We start from the raw sequence: 27,950 nt of genomic DNA on the forward strand, positions 1-27,950 counted from the left end.
ATGTGAAATGTACACTGCGTACTTACTGTGCAATTTCGTAATGAGATTATTGATTTTTTTAAGGACCACCCTTACCCCCTTTCTCCTCACATGTATGTCTTTATCGCTACATCTCTATCCTACTCTGTATCGTGCATTTACGTATTGCACGACGCAGGCGTGCCACGCGATCGCGATAACTGTTTTTCGACTAACATTATTTCAACTAGTGCCCTTTCGTTTTGTAATACCTATAAGTATCTGATGCAATGGCCACACCACAGGTGACTGTATTGATTTTTTACATTTTGAATAAATTAAACAGTTTTAAGAGATCTATTTTAGGCGATGTACATTCTATGCTTAGGCAAATTTATTGGATAAAAGCGAATATTAGTTTTCGTCTTTAATATCTATATCTTAAATTAGTGAATAATATTGTATACAATAATATATCATTAAAATAAATTAGCAAGTAATATAACCATTATAACCACTTTACATCTCATTCACTCAGTTAAATAAAATCAATTAAATAATAAAGGCATTTTTTGACCCTATTACCAATAGAACTTTTAAATATGAATGCAATTATTATTTTCTTCCATTTACCTACTTGTTAAGAAAAATCGATTGAAATTAAGCATACTTAATTATTCTTAAAAGTCATTGTATGGTTCAGGAATTGAAGGTAAAACTTTTTAAGATATTTATTAAGTACACAATTTACAATTACTAACTTATCACAAATTATCAAAGAGTAAAGTTAGGTTTCCCTTCATAAGTACATCCAGATCTTTGTACAATTTGAGTTGCAGCCCAAATACCACATTTTATACAAACTTCTATATCTTTACCTTGTACAAGTTGAGCCAGAAAACCTGAAACAGTATTGCGTCAACATTTTATAATCTATTATAGTTCATGCAAATTGATATGCAAAGATGTACCTCCTACGAAAGCATCTCCTGCTCCATTCGTATCTACAACTTTTTCTTCTGGAAGTTTAATAGCAGGATATTCTATTACAGTATTATCTTTAGCTACCAATATATTATCACTACCTTGGGTTATTACTACAATTCTTTGTCTATTTTTATTTACTTTCTCCATTTGAGTTATTTTTAATGCAATTGCTTTCCTATCTGTAGTTTGGAAATTATTTACTTTGGCGAATGTATCTGCTTCTGTTTCATTTCCAAATAGTATATCAACATATGGAAGAGCTGCTAACATAGGTGTTTTATAAAATTCACACAAAAATGGTGCACTAAGATTCATCATAAAAATTTTATTTTTCTCAAAGGCATGTTGAGCTACTGTTTGAATTGTTTCTGGACTTACTGTCAAAAAGAATCCCTACAATTCAAGTAGTAAAATAGAATATCATAAATAAATTATAAATTTTTCATAGAATTTTTTTAATACATACAGACACGTAAATGTATTCAGCTATTTCTATCAGCTTTTTATTTTCAGGTTCATTTATATGAGAAGGTGAAAAACAATTAGCTGCTGCCAAGTTAGCACATAAAGATCTATCTTTTCCAGTTATAAGAACTGCACAGGTACCAGTAGATTCTTTATTAGTATATTGATAACGAATATTTAAACCATCTGCTCGTGCTTTATCTTCTAAAATTTTTGAGTATTTATCTATTCCAACGCAGCCCATATAAGTTGCAATTCTTGGTTTGTCCAAGAACCACTAAATAAGATTAAAAATTCATTATTTATAAATCCCTTATATTAGTTGATATACATTATTAAATTCTAATGAATTTACTTGTGCTACTCTCATAGTGTTTTGTACAGAACCACCAGCAATAAAATCTGCCTTATAGAATTCAATTAGTTCATCATACATAGGCTTGTGCTTTTCTTGAGCAAGAATAGCATCATTTGAATTCAAGTTATATTTTATTAAAAAGTCTTTATCTACAGTCGCTGAAATATCAAGAAGGGGGTTACCCAAACCCAATAGGATACCTTCCCTGAAATTTATTAAATCAGTATAATAAATTTGTAATTACATATATTGTTTACAAATAAAGTTTGAAATAAAACACCATTTAATAAACTCGAACTTCCTTCTTTAAAAGAAAATTGTACACACGGGGTCCATATTTAGATCATCCGATACTGACAATTGTATAACCTAAATTTATCATACCATCAACTAATTACGGCAAATATAAAACTAAACGATTGAATATAGTGTCATTAAGAATACAGAAGAATGGAAAATTATACAAATAAAATCATTAAAACGTAAAAAACGTAAAAATCGGAATCTATATAAATACTGGTGCAATCTAATTTTGACGCACTCTACGAGCACATGACCGAACACGCGTGACGAACATAACCTATTCAAATATTTTGACATAACCTCTAACTTAAATCGAATAATGGTTGAAGTAATGCAAGAATAATACAATGTAAGACATTTGTAATATGAAAACATTACCGTAAGTCCTGTGCCATTGTAGTAAGAATCTGTGTCGCTGCAAATAAATATTCCAAAAGTACTGTACGCGGACGATGATGCACTACTGATGTGTAGAACCAATTCCTTCCTTTAAGGCGCGAGGTCGAATGACATCACGTGCATTTTACTGCATTTTACATCATAATGTTATCGGTTCTCTTATCGGTATGCTAAAAAAATCTTATACTAAGTTGTTCGAAGAAACGCGCATATCATAAAAAATATTCTTTCAACATTGACGAAAATCTGATCTCTTCAGTAATTTTATTTAAATTATTATTTCTCTCAAAAATTATATGTAAAAGGTTTTGAATTATTAACTTAAAACTGTTTGCTTAGTCGCATATATACATTGGATTTATTTTTCATAAGAGCAACTCATGTATTCAAAGCGGAAATTGAATTATTTAAAATCCAAATATAACTCGAAACATTTATAATTTCAAACAACTATTATTCAGAGTTTATCTACTACGTTTCTACCTTACGCAATTAGTCGATTAGTGGGGAAAAACGTGAACCAGAATAACTTATTCGTTATGATGAATAGACCTTGAAACATCTTACAGTGGTATGAAATATTGGTACCGTTGACATAAAACAAAAACAATATTTGCTTTTTTATGCTTAATACGATATATTTTTTATAACAAATACAACACAGTCTGTGTTTGCATCCAGTGACCTCTAATGACTTACGTACAGCTCAGCTGTTTTTTGTACACAACGTGTACTTAGCAGGAACCAAGTTTTTATATTACAGATCGTAATAAAAATTACCTGAACAAGATGTTTAATATCTCTGAAGTCGATATATTAATATCATAGTTCACTAATATCTTGCATGCCTTACCTGAATTACCGTTACTTACCATTGAATTCACAATAACGGTTCAATGCGCCGTTCAATAATTTTGTTCAATTCGGACTATACACAAAATAGGTACAATAGAAAAATGTACAACGCGACCCTGATGATATTATTATATTAATTTTAATACTAGTATCTCCTCACATTAAACATTTTCAAAAAAATAAACACTGAAGATATATTATAGATCGATGGCCCACCATACAAGTATTCCACAAAAATATGAACAAGTGCAATCTACCGATCTTCGTCATCGCGCATTAAATATTCAACAGAGAAAAAAGAAACGACAAGGGAGAAACGTGGACTTCTGTATGGAGAAACAAGTATTCGTTTTCTTTACGATACCTTTATGTTTCCCCACAGTAGAGAAAGACGTTAGAAAATCATCCAATCGTTAGCAAGATAGAGAAGGTGTCAGGAGTGTGAAATTGCAGCGTCTCGCCATCGTCAATGTTAGTTTAGTCTGGACCCTATTATTCGCACATACGAACTTCTTCGTATCGCAGGTTTCACAATGTGCATGCGTGTGCGCTCTACCGCATCTCCTGAGAAAGAAAACATGGCTCTCAAAGCGTTCGCCAAGCAGAGAAAATTTTTAGTGAAATTTAATGCTGTCAGAGACTGAGAACACTCTGTTTTTTTTTTTGTTTTCTTTTGCTTTACTTGCTTTCTTACGCGCAGTTGAGTATGATGATGATGGTGGTGATGATGAAGGATGATACTGAGGAGGAGGCTGGTGGACTTGCCTTGGTAGGACGTGGTTTTCCACCCATACTTTTGCCCAATTGGCCGGATCATCTCTACGGGACACCTGTCAGCTGCACAGCCTTGTCAATGGAGCACTGGGTAGTCCTGGTTGACAATTACTTCGCCACATGGGACATGCTGCGCCTCTCTTGTCTCTCACTCTTTCTCCGTACTCGCAATCATCAGCAAGCCCAGAGCTCCTTCCAATGTCCAGAAGCGCTTTGGATACGGGAGTTGTTATCGTGTCCTATATCATACATCACATTACAATACGCATAGTGTCTTAGATTTCCTGTGGCGCGTCTCTCTATTACTCTTCGGCAATTGGCAACCGACGACACGGCAAGAGACACGTTTTTTTTTATATTTCGTCGCGCGTGTGAAGAGGATTACACGTCCCGGTTCTGCAGAGCCTATTTTATACTTCGGTGGTCATACACGCTTATTTAGAGAGATATATCCGTCGTCCCGATTCGTCTACCGGTCGATCTCTTTTCCTGCGTTTTTTCGTTTTATCCGTTTCCGTACATACTTTTTTATCCGCCGATATCTTCCGGTTTTCCTATGACCCGCCGTTCATCTCTGAAAAGTCGCGTATCTCATCGTCTATCATCAGCGACTGATTCGCTTCACGTTTCTATTCGTGACGACGACTCTGCCGGGGGACTCTCGTTCGTTCGTATACGGTGCTTGCGAGGGTCCGAGGCGTGCATCCCGATCAGCGAGCGATAAGTTCTCATTTTCGTCGACCTTTCTCTCTCGGTATATATGCATCCCGACGACAAATGATCGGCGCATTTGGACTTGACCGGTTGCAACGGCTTGAAAGTACGTGCGGAGCAACGTTACTACCACGTATTCTAGACTACCCAAATGCCATTTTAGTCCGTACCACGTCCGTAAGGTAAAGAGGCTGTGTGTGCATGGATCACCGCAGATATCCTATCGACGTGTTACACTCCGGGGCATAACCGTAATCTTCGACGCCTTTGCGTATTTAGCGAATATCTCGTCATCGAACATGCGACGACGAACTTGTGGTTCTCCATATGTTCAAGTTTCGCACGACATACGATGTATCTACTGCTCATCGATCAGCGAATTCCGTTTTATTTTATGTATATGTATTTTTTTAAGTTCTCATTCCGTCGGTATCGCGCGCAGCCCGAGCGTCACGAAACATCACCTTTGCGTACACGTGTTTCTAATTACGTAACATTGAAACATATATAGACACTGCACACGTATCTACGTTATGCGATCGAAAATATATTCATGTATTGCCTCTTTTGGCGGAGAAGAAAGCTGTCGGAAAAAACTGCACGAGTTTGTTCTCGGTCTGGATCTTTTTTGTATCTAGTTCAATTGAAATTATAATAGTAACTATGACTATTGAAGAAAAGTATCGCTTGATTTTTGTATCTCGCGATAGGTTTATATAATACACAGTCTGACAAGGAAGGAAAAATTCACAAACAAAGAGATCGAAATTATTAAGAGTTTTCTTTTTCCTTCCCAGTTAGACTTTTATGTTTTTAACTAAATTTCATTCCGAAAATGAACTGGTTATCTACAAAAAGTGGGTGTTTCTTATTTTAAACTTATTTTTAAAGGCAACGAATATAAGTGTTCCATCTGCTCCTAGGCAATGCGATTTACTCATATCTTCCATCTTGTCTATAATGCCAATTGAGCAGAAAATATTGATGATATATCCGATAATAACGGGCCTAGAATTCTTCGCATACAGCGGAGAGATAGAAGAACTTTCAATCATCTAGAAGGGGATCAAGAAAAATACCTATTCTTAGCTTGCAAGTACAGAGTTCGCTTTATCCTCTCACCGGAAGTAAGAAGAGATCCTACACCAATCGACAGGATACGCGCAAGTACTCGAGAATACTAATAAATAGAAAATGTAGACGTAAATCCTGAACGAAGTTGTAATTCTTTCTTAGACGGGCACAATAAAAAAATGGTGGATTAGGAATTATAAAATCATTCGTACACACAGCCAAAAGATATCATATGTTAAAATTACTATTCTATATTATCATATAGTAGATATAACAATAATGTACAATATTGATGTTACAAATGCCTGATATGTTTCGGCCGACTGTACAGAAGATATTTAAGTGATTTCGTGAATATAGGAGAAATGTAAGGGTAGAAGAGCAAGATCGCAACGCGTCCCATAGATCAGAAATTGTGGTCGATCGCGTGAGGACATTAACGCGCGACGCGCAGGAAGCCAGCGAAGCGCGCACGTCTCTGATCACGCGAACCGATTACGAGACAACAGATGCTTCTCTCGACACGAAGAATGTAGGCGCGGATAGGGTTACGGACGAGGGTGATGTACTTGAGAGGCTGTGGGGGCTTGAGCGACGAGTGAACGGTAAAAGTGATGATATACAATTAAAGAACACGCAAAACGCCGTTTTCTTTTTGTTTTGTGAATTTCACAAGTACATATTTGTTATTACATATTCGTTTCTTTGATTCATTATCATTACGATTATCATTATTCATATAATTATCATTGAAAACACGGGTCTTGCCCAAAGAAAAAAAAGAGGAAAAAAGTCAGGGCGGAAAAGAAAAACGAGAAGAGAGAAAGTACTACGCACCAACGTGTACGTACACTGCTCAAAACGAGAAAAGGTGTCGTCATCGGCTATTTTAATTATATTGTAAGCTTAAACGGAGCGCACTTAATTCTTCGGTAATCTTCTTTTTTTATGTCAATTAATCCTAACATGTTAATAAAACGATATTATTATGTTACTATAGGCTAACGATATAATGTTCGCACGACCCGCTTAGGTTCCCATACAGAATCGACGCATTCTACGAATTACCTATAATTTTTCTTTTCGTCTTTTTTTCCCTTTCTCGTACTCGGACGACGATTTGGACAGTCGAACCCGCACGCTTTTTTCCGCATTTCTCTAAAGAAAGACTGCGAAGGCTGTGCACGATTTTTTTTTAAATATATATATATATGCATATATTCATCAAAACAACGCTACAACGGAAGATAGAGAAAAGTGTCGGTTTAAAAGTTTACAGTTGCATGATTCCATGTATCTGAGAGGAATCGAGATAACGGGAGGAGAAAATTGTGATCGACCCAATCACACGCACATTATTCTTGTTCTTGCATCACGCTGAGCAGCAAACGTTTCTTTTGTCTCGCATAAAATAATAACGTTCCTGTTACAATATAATCTTTTTACACGCACCACGAAAATTCGAGTTACGAAATCATCCGGCAACGCGACAAGAGGGAACATCGCGTGCAGTTCTAATTTTTCGCTGTAAAAACAGACAGACTCGGGAGTAACGTTCACACGATGCTCCGATTTTGTGAGAGCGACGCGTCACAAAGCGCTGCCGATCATACAGACAGGAGAAAGAATTTACTTACATGAACAAATTGTTACACAAAGACCGATCGTCGGTGTTTGATTATAGGAAATATCTTTTAGGTTTACGATCGATCAACTCTCGCAAAGGGGAGTAGTACACGCTAATTTTTCACGGGTCGCGATAAAGGCGCGCGCGCGTCATCGTCACAGAAACGGTCATCAGAAGCACGGCGTATCATCGCAAGCATCGTCCTACCAAAATATTCTTTGAGTTCACCTTTTCCCATCTTCCAACGAAAACTTCACCGAAGTATAGGGATAGTGTTTGTTTTTTTTTTCTTTGTTTGAAATGAAAAACCGCTCTTGTGAAAATTGCAACAAATGCATACGAATTCAAAGATTGTCTCGGTAGGAGAATGCCACATCTCTCTTCTTACATCGAGAAAACGCCTATACAGTAATAACGATTGCTATCGTCTAGACGTTACATGACGAACGAACGGATAAGAGAGGACGGAGGAATGAATTCAACAATGTGCAGATATTTTCATTTTTGTTTCTTCGAGGAACTGGGGAACCGGACCGGAGAGAGAGAGGAGGCGTGTATATAATAGAGGCCTGAAAAATTTGATTAGATATTTTTTTTCAGTATTTCGTTTGCTGCTTAATTCTCGTCCGGCGTTTCGGTTCGTCTAAGTTAGCGCACTGCGGAAGATAGAGTACAGGTGTGTTTTCTGATAGAGCGGGCGAATGGTAGATCTTCGCGCGTGCAGATCGACAGACGGCCAAGAGTATTCTCGGTCCCGAGGCTTCCTGCTAGCGATAGACAGACCCGACAGACGACAGACAGACCGACACAGACCGATCCGAGCGAGCCCGACGCGACGATTTAGTATGGTGCGAACCGGCGCGACGGCGATGGCCCTCGTAATCCCGGTCTGGTAATCAAAATGAAGCCACGTCAATTACACGAGGTCGAAATAAGACGATTTTTATGACACGGGCTAAGAGAGAGTGAAAGAGATAGAGTAAAAGAGAGGATCAACTTGTGAGATGCAAAGAGGGCAGATAGGTAAGTAGACAAAGAAGGGCTGGGGGTACTGTGAAAACATAGAACAGAAAAATTATACTCTTTCTGATCAATTGGGAGAGAATTGGCACTGTACGTGTAAAAGTGTTTGTGTACCAAGGTACAGGGAAGCATTCATACGGAAAGGTAAAAGATGGGTTAACTTTCTTTTAGCACCATGGAAATAGAGTACGTACTTCCTCGTTTTTCTCGCTAACGTTACAATCACTTGATGATAGAGCAATTTTAATACCGAATGTAAACGTATTTTGAATGTCAAAAGCGCTCTTCTTTACAAACAGCGACGCTTCTTTGCCTGCACCAACTTCGACCAAATCCCAGTTTTCGAAATTAAAAAAAAAAAAAATAAAAAAAAAATACAACCATTATCAAACTCTTGATACGGGTCGTATCAGAGAGCATCGATTTCTTTGGAAATCGGTCGAGCACACCTATCAATAAAAATATCAAAGGCAATTGAACGTACTGCGACGTAAAGAAGAGAGCTAAGTTGGTTCTCAAAACCGAATAGATAAATTGGACACGAAGGAAACGCGTTTCAACAATTTGGGCTGGTGTGTGACCCATTAGCACGTCTACTTACCTACGCTCTTCAAATGAATCTCGGCTGAAGTCCTCGTACATGCCTCTACTATAACAGCGGTATAATAAATAATCGGGATCTACGAATGATCAGATCAACATATACCATACTTGCTCCCTTGTCCAAGGCTTAACTTTGTGAATTAGTCCCTGTATATTCAACGTGCAAGAGATAAAATGGTCGCATGCTGCCTAATATGACTGTTAAGAGAGGTTGGGTGTGGAGGAAGAGAAGCAATTTCATGTAGGCAGTATGTATGGTACATCGAGCAACTGGATGACGCTATCGACCTTGCAATGAACGACCATTGAAAAAAAAGCGCGTTTACAATGGGAAGTACCACAAATCACAGAGTAGCTATGAACCGTTGATCCCTAACAAATTGTCAACCAGAGAAGAAACATACAAGCCAAAGAGGAGAGGATACCGAGAACAATTCAACAGCTTTCTTGAAAATGTGAAAAATTCGTCCAGAGGCCTTTACGAAATTACGAACGAAACTAATTTGTGTTCCTAACGATAGCGAGACAACTGCTGCTAGAAAATAGGGTTTTGTATACTCTTATTTAGGACCTACCCTATATTATCTGCGTAACTTTACCTATACTTAGAATTACACCTAGAGAATTCGAGTGCACAGCAGTATCGAGTATTTCTATCCGCTTTATTCAATACGAGGTACAATTGCTAGAGAGAAATCGAAATAATAAATGCACGCGCAATACACAAGATTTGTAGTGGTAGAGAACATGGGATTAATTTTTCTTCATTTTGTTTAGCCAGTCATATAAGGCAGGCAGCATTAGACTGGATTTTTAACCCATGCGACTTTTAAGTTACAAATTCGTGAATAACCAGAGCATAAACGAGCCGTTTGCAGCCCAGGCTGGGATCGATGTAGGATAATAAGGTAACGTGCAACAACAAATTCAAAGTATTTAGAAAGATTAAGAAGTTCAATCAACTCTGTTCTCTATTTGAAAGTTTGCGAATGGATTTACATACATGAAAAGCTTTGAACCTCGTGAGTAGAAGTCAGCTTCAAGAACTATCGGATCGCAATTTTCAGAACATTGTATAAACACGTAATTTTGTAATTATTTTAACTTTTTTTGTGCGATGTCTCCCACATTAATATTTTTTTTTGTGAGGGGCCGGTTTCATGAAACTTATAAAAAAATATATCATCTTAGAACTTGAAGCGTACTTTAATCAATGCAATTTAATTGTTTTTCTCTGAAATAACGTTTAAATCTAGACATAGCATGATCAAATATCAATATAAACATACACAATTAGAAAGAGAAAAAAGATTGTAGTTTAAAGCAAATATAACGTAAAAGAATATATCTTTGTCATAAGTGGTAATAAATTGAATTACCTCAGAACCAAAAAAGATCTTTATATTCTCTTTTATCAATATTCTACACAAAATAGATTAAGACATGTGAGCGTTGGAACGCCTTTCTTTTGCTTTTCCTATATAACTTGAAAATATTTTCATCGCAATATTCGCGATAGGATATTAGAATACTTTTATACTAAACTATGTTTATGTTTTATCTATTAAGAAAACAGATCGTGATTTGAAGTCGACGAAATTAGTCCGAGTCAAATACATGGAAACTAATACGAGAAAAAGGCCACTTGCAAAAAGCATCGTGTCTATGAAACTGGCCTTAACAAGTATTGTAGAAATGCCGATATAGAAAAACTTACTGTCCAATTCGTCTGGAGAGCTGGTTTCTACTTACGAGACATTTCAAAGACAATCGATAGGCGCCGTTCCTGAAAATCGCGCCAGCCCTTTTTTCTTTCTTTTCTCTATCTACAGCGGTACGAGAGTTCGTTAAAATTGTAGATCGCATCCTGGCTCGCGGTAGTGCGATCAAGAAATCTAGTTCGCATTCCTTAGGAACGTTTCTTCATCCCAGGCCTCCGCGCCACTCCCGGTTGAGTGATGTACGTAATAGGGAGCGCTTGAAACACAAAGGATTCATGAGAGACATACAGGCCAATCTCGCAGTTAACGCCATGGATCAAGAGAGTCTATGAACAGGGACATCCCTAGAAGAGCAGTCGACATGTTCAAGGTACGATCAGTCGAGACCCGGATTTTTTGTTGACACCATCAAAGAAAATCGGAAAATCGGCCGATGATGTACAACGCGCCAGCGACAAGAACGAGGCATGACTACTCGCTAACAAAATTGGTCAAAGACTTACTCTTGCAAGACTTGAACGTTGGCCCGGGACTGTCTCTCTAGGGTTGCCCGCATTCATGGACAAAGATGGTACGCAGCCTGAGGTGCACTGAAATTTAGAATGTACAGAAACGTCCAAGCGTCATATAATGCACATTTTACTATGGAGACTCTGTACTCATATGGGCATCGGGTCGACAATGGTATTTAGACTTTAAAAATATCGAATACTGTATATCACTTCAAATGAGCAACGTACCAAAAGAAAACTATGCATAGGTAGCGCGTTCATGCGTTACGCGTATAATACTATGCAATTTTTTTTTAAATAGATAGGGAGAGTAAGAGTAAATTTCAGATAAAAAACTAAACATAAGGAGAGATGCTATATTAATTATTTTTTCGCGCATGAAAATGACCCGGAGTGCCCTTGTCCCGAAAGAACGAACAAATTTAAGAGAAAGAACAAGAAAGGGGAAAAATCAATAATTTGAAAGAGAAAGGAAAATGACATAGAATAATAAGTATGTCGACGAATCACCGAACCCCAATTCGCATGAGCTGTTAATCCAGCCTGGAACGTTCACAATGTTAAGTCGGACGAATGGGCAGTCGGTACGATGACTCTACTCACCTGAACCGGCCGTTGTTGCCACTCGGAGGGGGTGATCGGCGGCTGAACATTCCATACTCGTTACCACGGGAGAAGCCAGTGTCGCGCATGGATCCCATACCTAGAGGAGGCATAGGAGGCATTGGGTCTCGTCTTGGGGGTAGAGGTGGCATTGTCATTGGTGGAAAGTCAAGCCCGCACATGGAACTTCCCATGTCACAGGGCCCTGTCATACCCGTAAACCGCCTCTCGTAGAGGTCCCTGGTGTCCTCGAAGCCCCTCCTGTCATAGTAGCTTTCGTAGTCCTGTTAATAAACAAAAAATATAAATACCAAAATTCAGACAACTATTTATTCATATTTTATGTGTTAGTTTATTAAAAGGGTTATATGATTACCGGAAAAGATGCAATTACATTTTTTAACACAAGAGCTTTAAGCAGTTTAATGTTTTGTACGTATCTCTTTACATTTATGATGCTATTGTAATTCTCCCAGTGACTACATGGTTAATAAAAGTCATAGTTACTTACTCCAAAGCGGCCACCACCCATCAGCCGGTCCCGAAGGAACGGTGGTGGCGGCGGTGGAGGATATGGGTCGCGTCCAAACATTCGGTCCCTGTATCCGTTCCTATCCGGTCCTCCTCCCATTCCTCCCTTGGGGCACTCCTTGGACCAGTGGCCGCCGCGACCGCATCGATAGCATTGTTCAGGATCTCCCATTCCTGGCCTCTGTCGCACTCTGCTCGTGGAGATTTGAACCTTCATCGGTTGACCATCCACCATTTGTCCATTCAGTTCCTTGATAGCGTCATTGACATCACCTGTTGCTTCTAGATGGACGAATCCATAATTTCTCACAATATCACATTCTACAACTGTGCCATATTTGGCAAAGAGTTCGCGCACTTGCGGCGCTTTCGTGTTATCTGTGAGATTTCCAACAAATATTTTGGTCGTAGGAGTGTTCGGTCCCTTACGACTCTTTGCAGCTTCACATTTGATTGGCTGTCCATGAACAATTTGTCCATTCAAATTTTGTATAGCATTTCTGCCTGCCTCCTCATTTTCCATATGCTATTGGAAATGATACATTGATTATATTTGATATTTCTTAAATTTCATACAGAGACGTTATCATTTAAAAACATCTTAATATTAATTTCTACACTAAATGCCAAATGAAGAAAACTTACCACAAACCCATAATTCTTAACCACGTCACACTCTACGACCTTTCCATACTTTTCAAATAATGGTTTTATATCAGCATTTGATGTCTTGTCGGCTAAATTACCGATGAAGATTTTAAATGTGCCAACGCTACTAAAACCTGGCATTTTCGGCTCGTTCTAGAACCTAGTTTTGACAAGAAAATTCATACATTACTAATTGCTGATTTGAAAATTGATCATGATTAATATACAGTAATGTGATAATGGTACTATATAACTCTTATCTGTCCCATTTACTTCCTTGTTTATATTTACAATTCAATTATCGAAAATGTATTTTTTTCATTTTTGAAGAAAGTTATAACTCCGTTCAACATACATAGGTCTATTTTGTCCATCAAGTACAAAGGCATTCAGCATAACGTTAAGTTACTGCGCCATAATGCTTTCTTTATTAAAATCGCGTCATCTACATGAGTATTGTCTAATCAATTCAATTTACGCTGCAAAACAACGCAAATCGGATCTACGTTTGAGAAATTTACACCCAAGATATACAGTGACGCATTGTTTAGATTCCCCCTCTAGTACTTCCTTCCACCATTTTGCTAACGATCTAAGTTTTCGAATTTCGAAGGTCGTTGATTTTACTTAATTATTCAGTTTACAATACGGAAGGGTAGCAAAAAGTTATCGTTTACAAGCTTTCAGTTATAATAAAAACTTGATTTTAGTGTCTCTGCAGATATGAGATAAGAAAACTAGACGCAGCCGCGCCGCGAATATTTTGTACGCCGTGAAAGCACGCAGCACAGAGAGCGTACCGACCTTGTCGAAATGGCGCACGAATTCTACCAAGCGTACGTAATTACACTTCGACTCACAATCGATACGTGAACACTCCGTACGCCACATGTACTATGTTCTACTGCACACTCACCGAATCTTACTCCGACGAATGATTCGTTAACGAACTATTTTTTAAACCAACGCCGATATACACCAGGCACCACACGACTTTACACAAGAGAATGCAATCTAGCAATGGCGTCCTGCTTGCCGCGTCCGCTTATGCGAGATGTCGAAAGGTAGCGACCCCTGCCGGCAACTGCCGCGCAGCGAATCGAATGGAGCGTCCAGAAACCTATCACGATATATCCTTCAACATACGTCGTTATACTCCGAATAGAATGACGCGGGAATCACTAACTTTCATACTCGTATTTTATCGATTTCAGTCAATTTTCAAAATTAATTTAAAGATACCATAATAGATATTAACTACGGTGAAACATTTCTAAGGCTCTCGGAACGGGATATGTTGACTTTCCATTCTTGGAGCAAATTGTTCAAATTCAATGTTTGAACATCACAGAATGTGTTGACACATTGATTGTCATTCAGGATACAATGTGCATTACAGGATTTACGATATATACAATAAATAAATTTTCGTGTTTAGAAATTTTTTAACATTAATATTACGAAAAATGTAATAAAATATGCGTGCACTATTGACCAATTATATGTTCTTCGTTTCAACAATACACGTTAAATAGTTGACAAAATCATAAAAGCAACATTTTGAAGACACTAGGAGCATGCGATACATGTATGTATGTCATAAAATTGAAAACATGTATGGCAATCAACTTGTTTGGTTTGGAACATTTATACTTGAGCAGAATACTCGTTATAGTTTTAGTGGTTTTTCTATGCATGACGACTTAATCGTGCTAAATTGTTATTTATGATCATAAATGCTCACACGATGCTTAAACTTACACATTTGACAAGAACTATAAATAATTGCAAGGTTACTGCAGTGTTACAAAATTGCGTATTAACAACTAGAGAACGACGCTTACTACCAAAATATTACGAATAAATACTAAGAGAACTTTGTAAATATAGCTTTTATAAGTACCCGTGATTGCAAGACACAACAGTCTAAAATTGTTAGATTGGATGTACCTAATGTACCTTATATTTTAAATATCAAAATCAAGGGAGTAAAGCTAGAATGGAAAATCACCGTAATGCGTGAAATCAATCTTCACAATTATCGCCAAAGTGTGACGAAGAAAAATGTACGTATATAATACAACTACAAACGTTATCTCTCTCGTTAATAGTGTACATCGATAATTTAATGCGTTTACGTCACATGTTGACAAACAGTAGTCATTTCCAATGTCGTGGACAAAACAAACTAAAATATCGTAAAAATTATGCTTTCAAGAAACTTAAGAGACGCGAAATGGCGTGCTTCAAGCATCCTGCGTATCGACGCTATGATATCGCGATAAATAGAAGCGCATACGTATAATATTCCGCAGCATGTTATTTTCAAACTAAAAAATGTTACACTAAAAGTACATCGAAAATGATCGAGCACTTACCAAGTCAATATTTCCGTAAAACAACGCGATAAAACACGACGCGAAACGACACGCTTCCCGAAGTAAAAAATGGCGGACCGAAACAGACCGGAACGTGAAAAGCGGGCAAGCCGTGTCTCTTCCAACGAGAAACTCAGTGCTGCCAATTGCTCCAGAAGAAATTTTCTATAATGTCCCAAGTATTGAAGTAAGATCACTGTTATCCACGTATATGCAAGTAATGTATTTTAAAGTCAAATTTTTGTAAATAGGACAAATATAATTATGATCTAATTTTTAGAAAATATTTTATGTACAGTCAATTCAAACGATTCTGGTCACATCGACATTTTCTATTTCTCTCTCTTTTATTCTATAACTCCTGTGTAAGAAAGAGATAGAGAGTATCGATTTAGAATCATAACAACGAATATAGTAACAAATGTCGACACTCCCTTTCGTGATTTACCCATGATGCTTTAGGATATTTTGCATTTTAACTTATGGAATTTTTATTGACAATGATAAAATTATAAATGTAATTATGACAGAAACTTCCATGTTTTAAAATATTTTATATATTTTTAATATTGTAATAATGTAAAATATTTATAATTTTAACTCATAATGGGTGTGCAGTACTACTGCATTTAATTGATGATATCGATCCTTCGTAAAACGTTTCATTGGTTCTCACTTCACTGACTACCACCTTTTCTCCACACGTAAATTATCTGCAGTGAAATTTATACAGAGGAAGACATCTCCATCATTATACATGATTAGTCCTATAGCAATATTTATAGATTTCTTATAAAACTGACATGACATGTATTTATGTAACCACTTTTTTGTAGCAACTTACACAGTAAGGATGACGTCCTGTAATATGTAATGATAAATAAAATTTTAATATTTGGGGAAAGATGATAATGTTTAATACTTGTTAAAAATATAAATTTCATTATTTTCAATCAACTAGCTATTAACTACAATTTTTAATGTAATTACAATTCATCTTTCTAAAGAAGGACTATGATACTATTTAACAGTAACTTCTGTTGCATAATATACAGAAGTTGTAACATAACGATCTCGAGTCAATAATCGAAAGCCCAGATACATAACATGCTATCATAATAATTTTTTAAGATTTTCTGGTGAAAATCTTATCAGTTATCATATTGATAAAGTTTATAGATATGCCTAATTATCTTATATAAAACAAGAAGTCAGAGTAAAACGTTAACATTTTTACCAAAAACATAGTAAAATTAGTAGTTTATAAAAAACATTGTGACAATTGTAGTTACCTCAACAAAACTTTTATAATCTGGACGATCGATAATGTACTTAAAATCGTTCTTAAAATAATATATCCCTTTTGTACAAATTATAAAACATAAATTACATACTGTACAGATAATACAAGGATCATATGTATGAAACATGGTACTCAAGAGCCAATGATAATCCAAAATAACATTGATACAAAATATTTTCCTTGCATTAGAATTAATTTAAGAAATAAGCGTAACAGAATTCGTGGATACAGGATGACAAATTAAATAAATGGCATATAAAAGACCATGTAAAATCAATTCCAATATATTCCAACATATAAGAATATCTGGAGTACTCGTATTTAAAAACTGATGTATTTTCGTATGTTTGTAACGCATGAATCGTTTCTAATAGTACCGAATTTCTGAACGATATAAAATTGTACATATCCTGCAGTGTATCAGTTCGTAACTGAAACAGTATGCATATTATAATGTATCATATTTTCCAATGATAAACATTTTAGAGACATATAAATGTAAATTAGCATGGCTTCGTAACAATAGGACTTCAATGCGTATGAATATAAAAATTTCATATTAGAATCGATTTGGTTAATTTAAATGCTATTATCAAAATGGCTGTCACTTTTCTAGAAATCTTTTACCACTTGCTAAATTTATTTTAGTGTCTCCTTCCAAAATCTCAGATGCGTCTAAAACTTAGGACACCTTTTTTTCTCCAACAATATTATCACTTCTAAGTAGTAGCCATCACTGATTATATACTCAACAAACTTTAACACAGTGAAGCGCATCAACACACACCGACGCTATCGTGTTTTGTCGCGCTTCACATAAAAACAAAAACATGTACATACACAACACGACTCATTCATAATTACTTACATGAATCACTATTAACCATTCATTAATCATACAAATTCGCACAGTCATACATTTTCAAATATCTGTAAATTTTAGTACTCAGTCTTCAGGCTTGCAGTCTGTCAATGAATCTATATACACTAGGGCCATATTTACAAGGGGAAGAAATTGTTTGTTTTAGCTATGAGAAGTAAAATAACAGTTTCGAGTAATGTCGTCAAGCACTACACGATTTTGATGGCATTATCAATATGTAGTTTTGACATTGTCTTTTTCACACGCAGTGCTGTCAAGCGAACGGCGGGATTCGCGTGCCAACACTCAGCCATAAGCTTACTTAAGGCAAATAGGATCTGCAACAAAAAACAAATGTCAAATTTTTTATTTCTATTTCATTAAGCTTAAAGTAGAAGCAATTGAGTGTAATGCTTACTGGATCGTTTTCCCATCGTGCTGGTATTATTGGTCGTAACCGTTTTACACAAACAGCTAACCGCATATCTTCGAAATCTGGATCACTTGGTACAACGTCATGATAAGGCAAGGCGTATGGTTCTACCATAGAATTTCTACCACCTGTAACACACCTTCTACATGCTTCCCACAACACGAGACCCACAGAATACATATCTGCCATTTTAAAGGCATCAAAAGAAGATGTATTCAAAGTTTCATCCAAGACTTCTGGAGCCATATATCGACGAGTACCCACCCGCGTATTAGATGCAATATCAATTTCTCCGCTTTCACTACAAATAAAAATTTATAAATATTATCACATGAAATATGTGTACTTTTTCCATGTGTTTTCATCATTATCATTAATATTGCATACCTTATATATCTTACTGCTAAACCGAAATCTGCGATTGCACATTCACCATTTCTTTTAACTAAAATATTTCTACTTTTAATGTCTCTGTGAGCTATAGCAGGTTTTCCACGAGTACCAAATATCTCTGTATGAAGGTGAGCAATTCCAGAGGCAATTGAAAGGCAAATTGCTAATACACCAGCATGATCCAGAACAGTAGTCTGCAAATAATCATGTAATGATCCTCTTTCATGATAATCTGTAATTAGCAACATTTGTGTCCAAGATCCAGTTCCTTTAATGTCAGCTGCAATAAATCCCAAAATGTTGTCGTGTCTCATTAGAACTGTTTGATAGATCTCAGTTTCCCTAAACCAAGATGCTTCTTCCAATGTGAAAAATACTTTCACTGCCACTTTCTCCCCTCTCCATCGTGCAAGCCATACTTCTCCATAACGCCCTTTTCCAACACACTGAGATAAGGCCACTTGTTTAGCAATAGTTCGTTGTACTAAAAGGGGTAAACCTGATCCAGAACCACTGCTCTGATCGATGAAGTCTTTAAGAGTACCCTGAGAAGCCACCAAACAAGGACCTCTTTCTTTTCTTCTATATCTGTGATATATAATCACCATAGCTATTGAAATTACCATTAAGCAAACAGATAAAATGGTAGCCAATATTATAAGTGGTGCACCTGAGGCTATAGCCATAGGATTAGGTGCCACAGTAGGCCGTGGTTTATATTCAGGGAACAAGTCTTTATTACAAAGCGCACTCTTATTGCAACATATTATACTTTTTCCTTGTAAATGTGGCACAAGGTATCCTTTGCATTGCATGAATCCTTGTTCATCAGGTGGTAAACAACCGAAAGACCATTCTGGCACATATTCTCCTGATTCTGCATCCCAAACTTCTTCAACAGCGCTGAAACAATGCCCACCGGGTCTCCCTTCACAAGTCCCATTCTGTCGATCATCTGGACAATGTCCTTCGCAGTAGCAAGTAATTCCCAATGCTGAAAACAAACGACATAAGATAACTTTATTACTGACTTCTTGCCAGAGATAAAACGAATAATGCAATCACCTGTTTTTGTAGTTACCGCGTATAGTATCGAGAGGAGATTAATAAAAATAAAATATTTCTTAAATCGATCAATAACATTCATTTTCACTTTCAAATTCGCAAAACTGATTCGCTGATAATTTGTAACAATTTCTCATCTTTGAGGTTATGTAAAAGTAAACAAAATTAGTAAGAAAAATGGTAATGTTAAGAACAGGAAGGAATCGTTCAGAAGGGGTTAGGTAAGCGATAACAATGCAAAACTTCAACCGATAAATAACTAAATGATTTTCGATACTGAGGGAAAGCCCAAGTATACTGGGCGGGTTCGGAAGGAGGTTGCTCGGCAAGTTACGACGCGTCGCGTAGGCGGACGGCCATTGCATCCTACGATACCTACGACTGCCGTAACAAATATGACGAAGGTGCGCCCCTTGCATCGAATAGAAAATCGCTACGTATAGATATACGTTAATTTAGAGGTTGCGCTTTCATTTTTATTCTTCTAATCCCACGTACTTTCCTTCTCTCGATCAGTTTATCTTATCGCATTTAGAGTTTGTGTTCGAACAATGCTATTACTAAATAGCTAGCAAGATGATAATCACGAAGCTTTGGAAATTTAAAGGTGTACTCTAATTACTGAAACATCAGCGAATTAGATTTATTAAAGGGGAATGGATTACTTGATGCGTCACGATCGCAAAGTCGAAGGCGATCGGGGTCGATGATATACAGACCAATTTTTGAGGCCTCTGGAAACTGGCGCGCAATGTGTGTCACACATTTTCTTCTAAACCTACTTCCTAAAATGTACGTCATATTCACCAACACGACCATTCTGTATTTGCTTTTCACTCTGTTCTAATGTTTGTTGCTCTAAAACAAGATTTAGCCAATGACAAAATAAAAACAATACGGCATTAGATGCAATCAATATACGAAAACGTGCTCTTGTAAGGGAATACGGTTTAAGGTTATCTATCATGCGCAAAAATGACAGAAAAGCACGTCGTTGCAGTAAACAAGGAGTACAAAGTTTATGATGAATGTCGGTAGGGAGAGTTTCCCTTTATGTGTATGACACACGACGGTTCAGTCGAAACTGCGAATTCCAAGACAAACGAGTTGATAAGAAATTCTAATTGCGTTTTCCGTATAAGCTAGAAAATAATGACGCGTACGGGCGGTACTATTATGGAGCAGCAGCAAACGAAGATGATAAAACAAGTTTTGCGCGGAACTTGTCGAGACCCCAAGTTTCTCAGAGAAAAAGACAAAAAGGGGATGAAAGGAGAAACAGGAAGAAAGGTGAAGCACAGAAGCAGTCAAGGAAACTGCTTATCTACCGCCACAGAATTACTCCCTCCAGTCTATTTTACGGTGACCGCTCTATTTATATCCCCGAATATGTGGATGACAGATCGATCCTTCATGCGTCTGAGCTGGTTTTACTTATTCTCTTTAGCTTTCCCTCCTTTTCCGCTTGTTATAATATAAATTACTAGATGTGAGCGGGTACCCGAGATTCCGGGTTCGGATCGAGAACCCAAAAATTTGTAACAACACGGGTACCCGAATTTTATGTCGCGGATCGGGTAATTTTTCTGTGATTAATATTCGTATAAATAAATGTTTACGTATTCTATGTATGCACATGAAATCTGATTGTGAAACTCCGAAACAAAGAAAACAGTTCATAATATGTTATATGAAAACTATTTTATTTTAAATTACTGTGAAAAAAACATACCTAATTGTTCAACTTTTTCGGGTAATAATTTTGTTCGTGTAGTTGTTATAACGCTGCTTGAATCGGAAAATAGGCGTTTACTGATTACCTGTGTGACAACGCCTGCAATTACATTTCTACCAATCAATTATAGATAACATAAGATTTGGGTGCCGGAGTATGAGAAACTTTTGGGTCCTGAGTCTTGATCCGACCCAAGGCTCGAGTATCCGAAAGTTCGGGTATCCCACCCACCCCTATAAATTATACCTCGATTACCATTTCTGTAAAAGCTATGCGGAGCTTGTTTAGAATTGTTTCTACAAAAATTGTAAACTATGTGAGACTACAAGGTAGAGAATGTTTTACAGGAACAAGCGCAACCATACACCAGAACGATCAATGACTAACTATTTCTGTTTTTCGTCATGATCACATTATATAGATATGCTTGAAAAAGGAGAGGAAAAAGGAAATACTTTGGTGAAATGAATCATTTATATGTTGCAATATAAAATATGGTATATGTCTGATATTGGTACGTTATAAAATTAAATAATTTTTATACCTAATGATTGTAAATTAATTATTTTGACTGCTTTAATAGTTCTGATGTTAATTAGTAACTCATAAAAACAGACTGATTGAAAATTATTTATCTGTTATCTACACTTCTTTACATAGGCTAATATCTATAGAATAAATTATTAACTCACAGATAAGTAAACCGAATATGTATGTACCTATAACAGCAGAAGTTAACAAATCTGTATTACGCATTGAACTTTTATTCTTTATAATAACTTCTATTAATTAAATATAGTAATAATTATAATTCTGAATATACTGCACATACCAAATCATCTTTGATGGCATGAACCAACGGATATGCTGACTATTTTTTTATAAGTTAAACAAGATTGGGTGCTGTAACGATTATACAAAAATACTTTTTCAACGGGCAGATACTCATATCAACGGTTCGGTTCGATAATTTTTCTGGCGGCGGATCGCTCGCGTTCCCGATTCCTGGCGCTTTTTATAAGAATCGACAATCGAACCTTGAATGCAACTTTTCCGAGCGCCTGTGTGCAAGTTTCCTACCAGTTTCTCAGACCGCGGCACGTAACGCTGTGTCTGCGGATCGCACCGTACAAGGAAATCGTCGGGTACACGGTGTATTCCTCGTCTTCCAAGAGAGGCAAACTTGTCTTGCGCTCGTTTCCGAGCGTGGTGCTGAGACGATGGTTCTCGCTTTTATCCTTGTGATACCAAGCCGAAAACGAGAACAGCATCGTATTTTTCCATCGACAATGTTTTTTCAATGACTTAACAGAGCACAGACTCCTTATCAAAGATCGTTAACTTCTTCGTTGAGTAATGTACATATAGTTTGTTCATAAAAATATCATATAGCGTGGAAAGGTAGATATCAATTCACACACGATGTTTATATGTATGCAATCTCAGATATCAATTATTACCTTCCGCATTTATAGGTGGTTAGTTTCCATTACTATTAGTCACCATAAAAGAATGAAAAGTTACATAGATGAATAAAAACATGACTAAATTTGGCACGTTATAAAAAATTCTTTGTCAAGTGCAAAGAAAAAGACAAATGTATCTTGATTATACGTAGTTGAATAACAAAATGAATAATTTTGACACTTTTGTCATGAAAAAAGTAACTAAAAAAGGGAATATGCATGAGCATTCTTAGCTAAAAAGCTGTTCCCCTGCGTGGCTTTCGCGAAACAATTGCCACTCGTAATCTCATAAGAAGACTTCAATGAATCGCGCGACGCAGCGTTACGGTCAGACGCACTCTTTATCAATGCGGCGAGGAGTAGCAGCGATAGACTGGGAGTTCCACACCTACAGCATCGAGAGAATCGGTACTGCTTTTAGTCACTGAACTAGTGAATCAAAGTTACATGAGAACACAAAAAGAAAAAAGATTATGTAAGCTTTCTCGAATTTTTGAACCGTAAAGCTGATCGAGTTAAACCAACCTCATAAATATTGATTGCGTTTTGTCTTTCATTAGTTTACTTTATAAGCCTGTCATCGCGCATCAATCACCCTCGATTATTGGGCTGGTCTTTTGAACAAGCGCGAATGATCGACGTAATTGCCGAGATCATCCTCATACATCGATGATTAAATCTAAATTTCTTCACGGCTAACGATAGAAAGAGGAGGATGGTCGGATCTTGGGAAACAGGATGCGAACACCTGTTCTTATCTTGCAACGAAAATAAAAGTACATCAAGAGCAAAGTATACAGCCCTCCCCGATCGGAACGAAGCATTCGCGCCAATTAACTGACCATTTCGAACCGGCACACTGACCGGGTGGGGGGTGGGAGTGCACTCGTTCCAAAGTGTTGAAACATTTGTCAAGTGGTCCATCCAACAATTTGGTCAATGAATATTTACTGAGCTCCGTTAGCGCTAGCAACCATACTGGGGCAGTTCAGGCATTGGCAAGGGTATAGGATCGCGAGTAAGCACTGTAATAGAACCCTTAAGACAATTCATAATTGGCAGCTAGGATGATATGGTTGGCAGCTAGGATGATGTTATATAGATAGATGATAATTATACAATGGATAATAACATACTGAATTCTCATAAGTTAAGCTTCATGAAACAAAACCTAAAGAAAATTGATAAATAATTTAATTATTAAAGTTAAGAAAAATATGAATAGTGAAGTTAACCAATTTAACTTCTGAGAAAGTTACTACGTGTCCTTTTTTAAATTGTTTAATTTCACGAAGATAACGTAGACAATTTATCACAAAGATTTTAATATTGAGTTTACTGTTTTAAATGGATTTCAGATTTTTTTTTTAATATGTTATAAAGTTAGTGTTAACTAACAACTTTAATTTTTGGCAGTAGGTACGATTTGTTTCTGCATTCTAAATCCATAATATTGATCGAAATTGATATTTGTCATTAATATCCTTGCAATGATTTTACACATTGTTAATAAAAAGAACATTTTACTTATTTTCTTAAACGCGTCTTGAAATGTGATTAGATTAATTAAATTAAAAAAATAATAAGTGAAGTTAATATTACGGCAGTAATTATTCGAACTACTTAAAGATTTTCCGCAGCTAAAGAATTAAAGTAGTCATACTTGCTACAGTAGTCTCCAGTTAATCGGCCCCTACGGGACCGAACCTCTGACTCGATAAACAATTAATCCCAAAATATATGTATACTAGGTATCATTTATACATTATTAATGAAAAAAAAAAGGGAAAAAAATACTTCTCACAATGTAGGAAATGTACGTCCTGCGAAAGATAACATGGAATCAAACACTTCAAAATTTAGTATGACAGAAAATCAGATTAATAAGAGAAGAATCGTGTATTTAAACAATGACCAATATGACAAAAAGTACATTTATTCGAACGAAAGTGAAAGATCACGGATTATTTTTACGTTAAAAAAAGAGTGATTGGTTAAAGCGGGACCGAATAATCGGGAGTCTACTGTACTTCTAAGAAGCCTCATTTTCTTACTGCGTTAAATAATGTTTCCATTGACACCCTGTAGATTAGACTAGGCTAACGAATTGGAATGGAATTATCGAAAAATAGTGCAGAAATGTCAATCGCAGGGTACAAAGCAAGGAAGGGAAAAAATAGAGGCAGAATCGCGTGCGGCCAGAGAGAGGTATTGACCAGCGACGCGACTGCGTAGACACTGAGTGGGAGGATTTCGCGGGCTTTTTTGTCCTGTAAGGGCGCGTTGACACGTGATGTACCGGGTGTGCCTCGACGCGACTTGTTGTTTTTCACGCAGCACGCGGTTATCCTCCTTTTCACCGTGTTATCGGTATCAATTCTTTCACCGACGAGGGGAAATGCGTAACATTCCTTACAGATTGTATTTCTATTCCGGTAAAAGCGGACGATATCGGCCGTTCGCGTTGGGAACTGTGGCGATAGCAAAGAAAAGAAAAAAAATGTATAAAAATAGTATTTCCACGCAGTGTTTACGAGACAAGCAAGACTCGTCATTTCGCTTCGGTCGATGGTCACACGAAAATATGCGATTACCGAATTGAATGATTATCGGCGGCATGTGACGGTAAGCTGCTTGTGGCTGATGCGCGCGATTCGTAATTGCATACTGCATACTGCATTTGCGCGCGATGAATAACGCATCCGAGAACCGCACTGAAAACGACTTTGCGAGTACGCGTAACGATATTATGAGTATGGTTTTCGTGGAAGAACAATCAGTCGGAGGTAATCCAATCCTGCTGTCACTTGGCGTCGTAATTCTTTGCGGGAAACTCTTAACGGGAAGTCAATAGAAGCTCAGATTGTCTTTCCTTCGTCTCTAATAATGAGAGGATATTCTCAAAATACAATTAGGACAGATCAGTTTTTATCTAACTTCATTGATCAGAAATTGCAATCTGAGACACAATATCAATATGATGGCTAAGATTGTATAAAAATAACTTTTATAACAATATAGTGAAACATTTCATTTCTATCTTAATACGCTTCAAGTAAAAACTCATCTGCTCTTAACTGTATGGTTTTAGAGCAACATCTCTGTGTAACCTATAGCATCAATGAGGTTTAAGTGTTTCATATACATGTGTATGTATAACCGAAAATATTAAGCGCACCAAATTTGACGAATTTAAAATTTACTCCCTCGGAAGAAAATTAGCATATCGCGAAGGGAAAAATGTGAACCAAGAAAGAACTGTCTACGTCCAGGCAGCAAGAGGGAGGGGGGGATACAAATAAAGCCGTGAATTCGTTAAAGGGTACCCGACGTACCCAATCGACAGGTCACTCGTCCTCAAGGAAGCATGTTTTAGCGGCTCTAAAATTAATCTGCGCAGTGGAGTTGCGACGGTAGAGACAGGAGCGCAGGATGATGGCACGTGAAACGACGACTCGGACGCGACACAAGCCGCATCGAGGAAAAAGGAAGAAAAGCGGAAAAAGGTCGAGGCACCGCGAGAACGAGCCGAGACTTTCGTGGCGGCAGAAGCGGCGACTCTCGCACCACTGGTATTTCAGTCCCTAACCTTAGCGCCTAACCTCTTCGTCTTTCTCCCTCCGATACGTGTACTCGCGTCGTCTCTCTTTCGCTCTATCCCCCCTCCCCCCTCGTTCCTCGTCGAGTTGAGGGTAAAAAAGAACGTGCGTGCCTGTGGCACAGGGATTCCTTTCGCGAGAATGCACCAACCGATGTATAGGCGAGACGTCGAGCACGACGAATCGAGATTCGGGAACACTTGGAGGGCAAAGGCGACATCGATGAAATAGAAGCTCAACTCGTGGTACAGTGTCGCATGGATCACTGGACCGTTGCTCTGTCCCTCGAAGAGATCACCGAAATCACGGCGGAAAAATCGCAGACTCGATCGAGGTCGCGTCAAACGACGATCTCTCGCGAAACAAACGAGGGACCGTGCGTGTTTGTCGACAACAGGACGACACACCGAGAGGAAGAGTGACGGGGAGAAGAGAGAAGAGATCAGCAGGGCACACACATTTGTGTGGCAGAAGGCGAACAGAGTGTCGGCACAACACCGATAGTTCTCGCGACTGGATCCGCATCCGATCGATTCTCGCATACACTGCACACGTCGCGCGTTTCAACACTTCTTGCGAAAACACGCGCGTTCGCGCACACGCTACTGAAGACAGAGCTACAGGTTTACTCACCACCGACAAATCTCGCGATAAACACTCCCAAGCCAATCCACAGGCCGTATTTACATCCGCGCCGACCCGGGGTAGCGGAGAGCGCAGCCATTTTCTACACTCGAGAGCACATACTTCACTGTGACGTAGGGCGGTCAGCGTCGGCCGCAGAGCGCAGGCCGTTTTGCTTCGGCTTTCTCCGTATCTCTTTGGTGGGGGCTGACCACCTTTTGGGGGAATCGGTCGGCGCGCTTCGACTCTCGAACAAGGACGACCGACCGTCATCACGAGACAGAGAGAAATGGAAATACGTGGTACGGCACATATCAACTGTGTATCTCTGATTCACGGTACCCCGATCGAAGGATGATCGAGATGAATACAATGTTAAAGTGAAATCGAACAATTGAAATTGTAGAACGTTACTTCACCTGGAATTTCTCGAAGACTGCGAGCCTCTGCGATAGAGTCGCTTTCGCGTAATATATTCAAGAGGAAAGATACGCGCCAATTTGATTCGGATTCCTAACTGAACGAAAAGTCAAGGTTTCTAGAAGTAAGCCGCATTGCTACGAAATTTCCGCGTTTCTGACTACCACGTGCGCTTCCAGTGGTGTCTTTCATTCTTAAATTGACATATCGTAAACCGCGCAGTCAGTGGTTCCTGCGGATGTAGAGCCTTTAGTCTAGCTTTCCTGCAGCGTTCTGTATGGAGTGTATCTGCAGACCATATGCGGCGAATTGAACGGGAATTGCAACATGGAAAGAGCTGTTCCCTATCGATGCTGCTATTTTATCGTACATTGTCGTAAACGTGTTATCATTTAGCAAACATTATCTCTACGACATTTTAGTTCGAGAAACACGTAGATAATCTCATTGATTACTTGATCCACGTAAGTAGATAATAGCGTATCTCCTGTCAACTTTCTGTTGTTATAATCCTTCG

The 27,950-nt window shown here is 37.7% G+C and overlaps 3 protein-coding genes across 17 annotated transcripts; all 3 read right to left on the minus strand.

The window, feature by feature from the left end:
- Nucleotides 1-673: 673 nt before the first annotated feature.
- Adk2 (Adenosine kinase 2) lies at nt 674-4,333 on the minus strand. Of its 4 annotated transcripts, XM_076385013.1 has the most exons (8): nt 4,091-4,333; nt 3,690-3,889; nt 3,343-3,441; nt 2,450-3,250; nt 1,766-1,973; nt 1,412-1,687; nt 930-1,338; nt 674-860 (listed from the first exon to the last, which is right to left on the minus strand). In XM_076385013.1, exons 4-8 carry the CDS (start codon nt 2,464-2,466, stop codon nt 733-735), a joined length of 1,038 nt encoding a protein of 345 aa, XP_076241128.1. In that variant the 5' UTR covers nt 2,467-3,250; nt 3,343-3,441; nt 3,690-3,889; nt 4,091-4,333; the 3' UTR covers nt 674-732. The 4 variants fall into 4 exon arrangements, with proteins under 4 accessions (XP_076241128.1, XP_076241126.1, XP_076241125.1 ...); XM_076385011.1 differs by having other exon boundaries at nt 2,450-3,441; XM_076385010.1 differs by having other exon boundaries at nt 2,450-3,889.
- Nucleotides 4,334-6,115: 1,782 nt separating this feature from the next.
- Lark (RNA-binding protein lark) lies at nt 6,116-15,655 on the minus strand. Of its 9 annotated transcripts, XM_076385007.1 has the most exons (8): nt 15,534-15,650; nt 14,072-14,275; nt 13,153-13,315; nt 12,488-13,033; nt 12,191-12,260; nt 11,977-12,076; nt 9,139-9,186; nt 6,116-8,403 (listed from the first exon to the last, which is right to left on the minus strand). In XM_076385007.1, the coding sequence occupies exons 3-8, from the start codon at nt 13,294-13,296 to the stop codon at nt 8,355-8,357; spliced, it is 957 nt and encodes a 318-aa protein (XP_076241122.1). In that variant the 5' UTR covers nt 13,297-13,315; nt 14,072-14,275; nt 15,534-15,650; the 3' UTR covers nt 6,116-8,354. The 9 variants fall into 9 exon arrangements, 7 of the variants coding, with proteins under 7 accessions (XP_076241122.1, XP_076241124.1, XP_076241118.1 ...); XR_013002603.1 differs by lacking the exon at nt 9,139-9,186 and adding an exon at nt 11,365-11,451 and having other exon boundaries at nt 11,977-12,260; XM_076385009.1 differs by lacking the exon at nt 9,139-9,186.
- Nucleotides 15,656-16,074: 419 nt separating this feature from the next.
- Tkv (serine/threonine receptor kinase thickveins) lies at nt 16,075-27,160 on the minus strand. Of its 4 annotated transcripts, none has more exons than XM_076385000.1 (6): nt 27,023-27,160; nt 18,519-19,518; nt 18,117-18,432; nt 17,705-18,036; nt 16,378-16,394; nt 16,075-16,300 (listed from the first exon to the last, which is right to left on the minus strand). In XM_076385000.1, the coding sequence occupies exons 1-4, from the start codon at nt 27,111-27,113 to the stop codon at nt 17,908-17,910; spliced, it is 1,536 nt and encodes a 511-aa protein (XP_076241115.1). In that variant the 5' UTR covers nt 27,114-27,160; the 3' UTR covers nt 16,075-16,300; nt 16,378-16,394; nt 17,705-17,907. The 4 variants fall into 4 exon arrangements, with proteins under 4 accessions (XP_076241115.1, XP_076241113.1, XP_076241114.1 ...); XM_076384998.1 differs by having other exon boundaries at nt 16,928-18,036; XM_076384999.1 differs by having other exon boundaries at nt 16,075-16,394.
- Between the last annotated feature and the right edge of the window lie 790 nt (nt 27,161-27,950).

This window comes from Calliopsis andreniformis, chromosome 9, assembly GCF_051401765.1.
Source record: "Calliopsis andreniformis isolate RMS-2024a chromosome 9, iyCalAndr_principal, whole genome shotgun sequence".
Taxonomy (NCBI): Eukaryota; Metazoa; Arthropoda; class Insecta; order Hymenoptera; family Andrenidae; genus Calliopsis; species Calliopsis andreniformis.

What these genes read in the sequence shown, in the direction of transcription:
- Lark (XM_076385004.1), bottom strand. Translation starts at nt 13,296, where the DNA reads ATGCCAGGTTTTAGTAGCGTTGGCACATTTAAAATCTTCATCGGTAAT. An exon ending in TTAAGAATTATGGGTTTGTG is followed by an intron (nt 13,034 to 13,152) that starts GTAAGTTTTCTT and finishes CATTTCCAATAG; the next exon opens with CATATGGAAAATGAGGAGGC. An exon ending in GATTCATTTGAAGAGCGTAG is followed by an intron (nt 8,404 to 9,138) that starts GTAAGTAGACGT and finishes TTTGATTACCAG; the next exon opens with ACCGGGATTACGAGGGCCAT.
- Tkv (XM_076385000.1), bottom strand. Translation starts at nt 27,113, where the DNA reads ATGGCTGCGCTCTCCGCTACCCCGGGTCGGCGCGGATGTAAATACGGC. An exon ending in TTAGCAGTAAGATATATAAG is followed by an intron (nt 18,433 to 18,518) that starts GTATGCAATATT and finishes TTTTATTTGTAG; the next exon opens with TGAAAGCGGAGAAATTGATA. An exon ending in CACGATGGGAAAACGATCCA is followed by an intron (nt 18,037 to 18,116) that starts GTAAGCATTACA and finishes TTTTTGTTGCAG; the next exon opens with ATCCTATTTGCCTTAAGTAA.
- Adk2 (XM_076385013.1), bottom strand. An exon ending in CTGAATACATTTACGTGTCT is followed by an intron (nt 1,339 to 1,411) that starts GTATGTATTAAA and finishes CTTGAATTGTAG; the next exon opens with GGATTCTTTTTGACAGTAAG. An exon ending in AGGAGATGCTTTCGTAGGAG is followed by an intron (nt 861 to 929) that starts GTACATCTTTGC and finishes ATACTGTTTCAG; the next exon opens with GTTTTCTGGCTCAACTTGTA.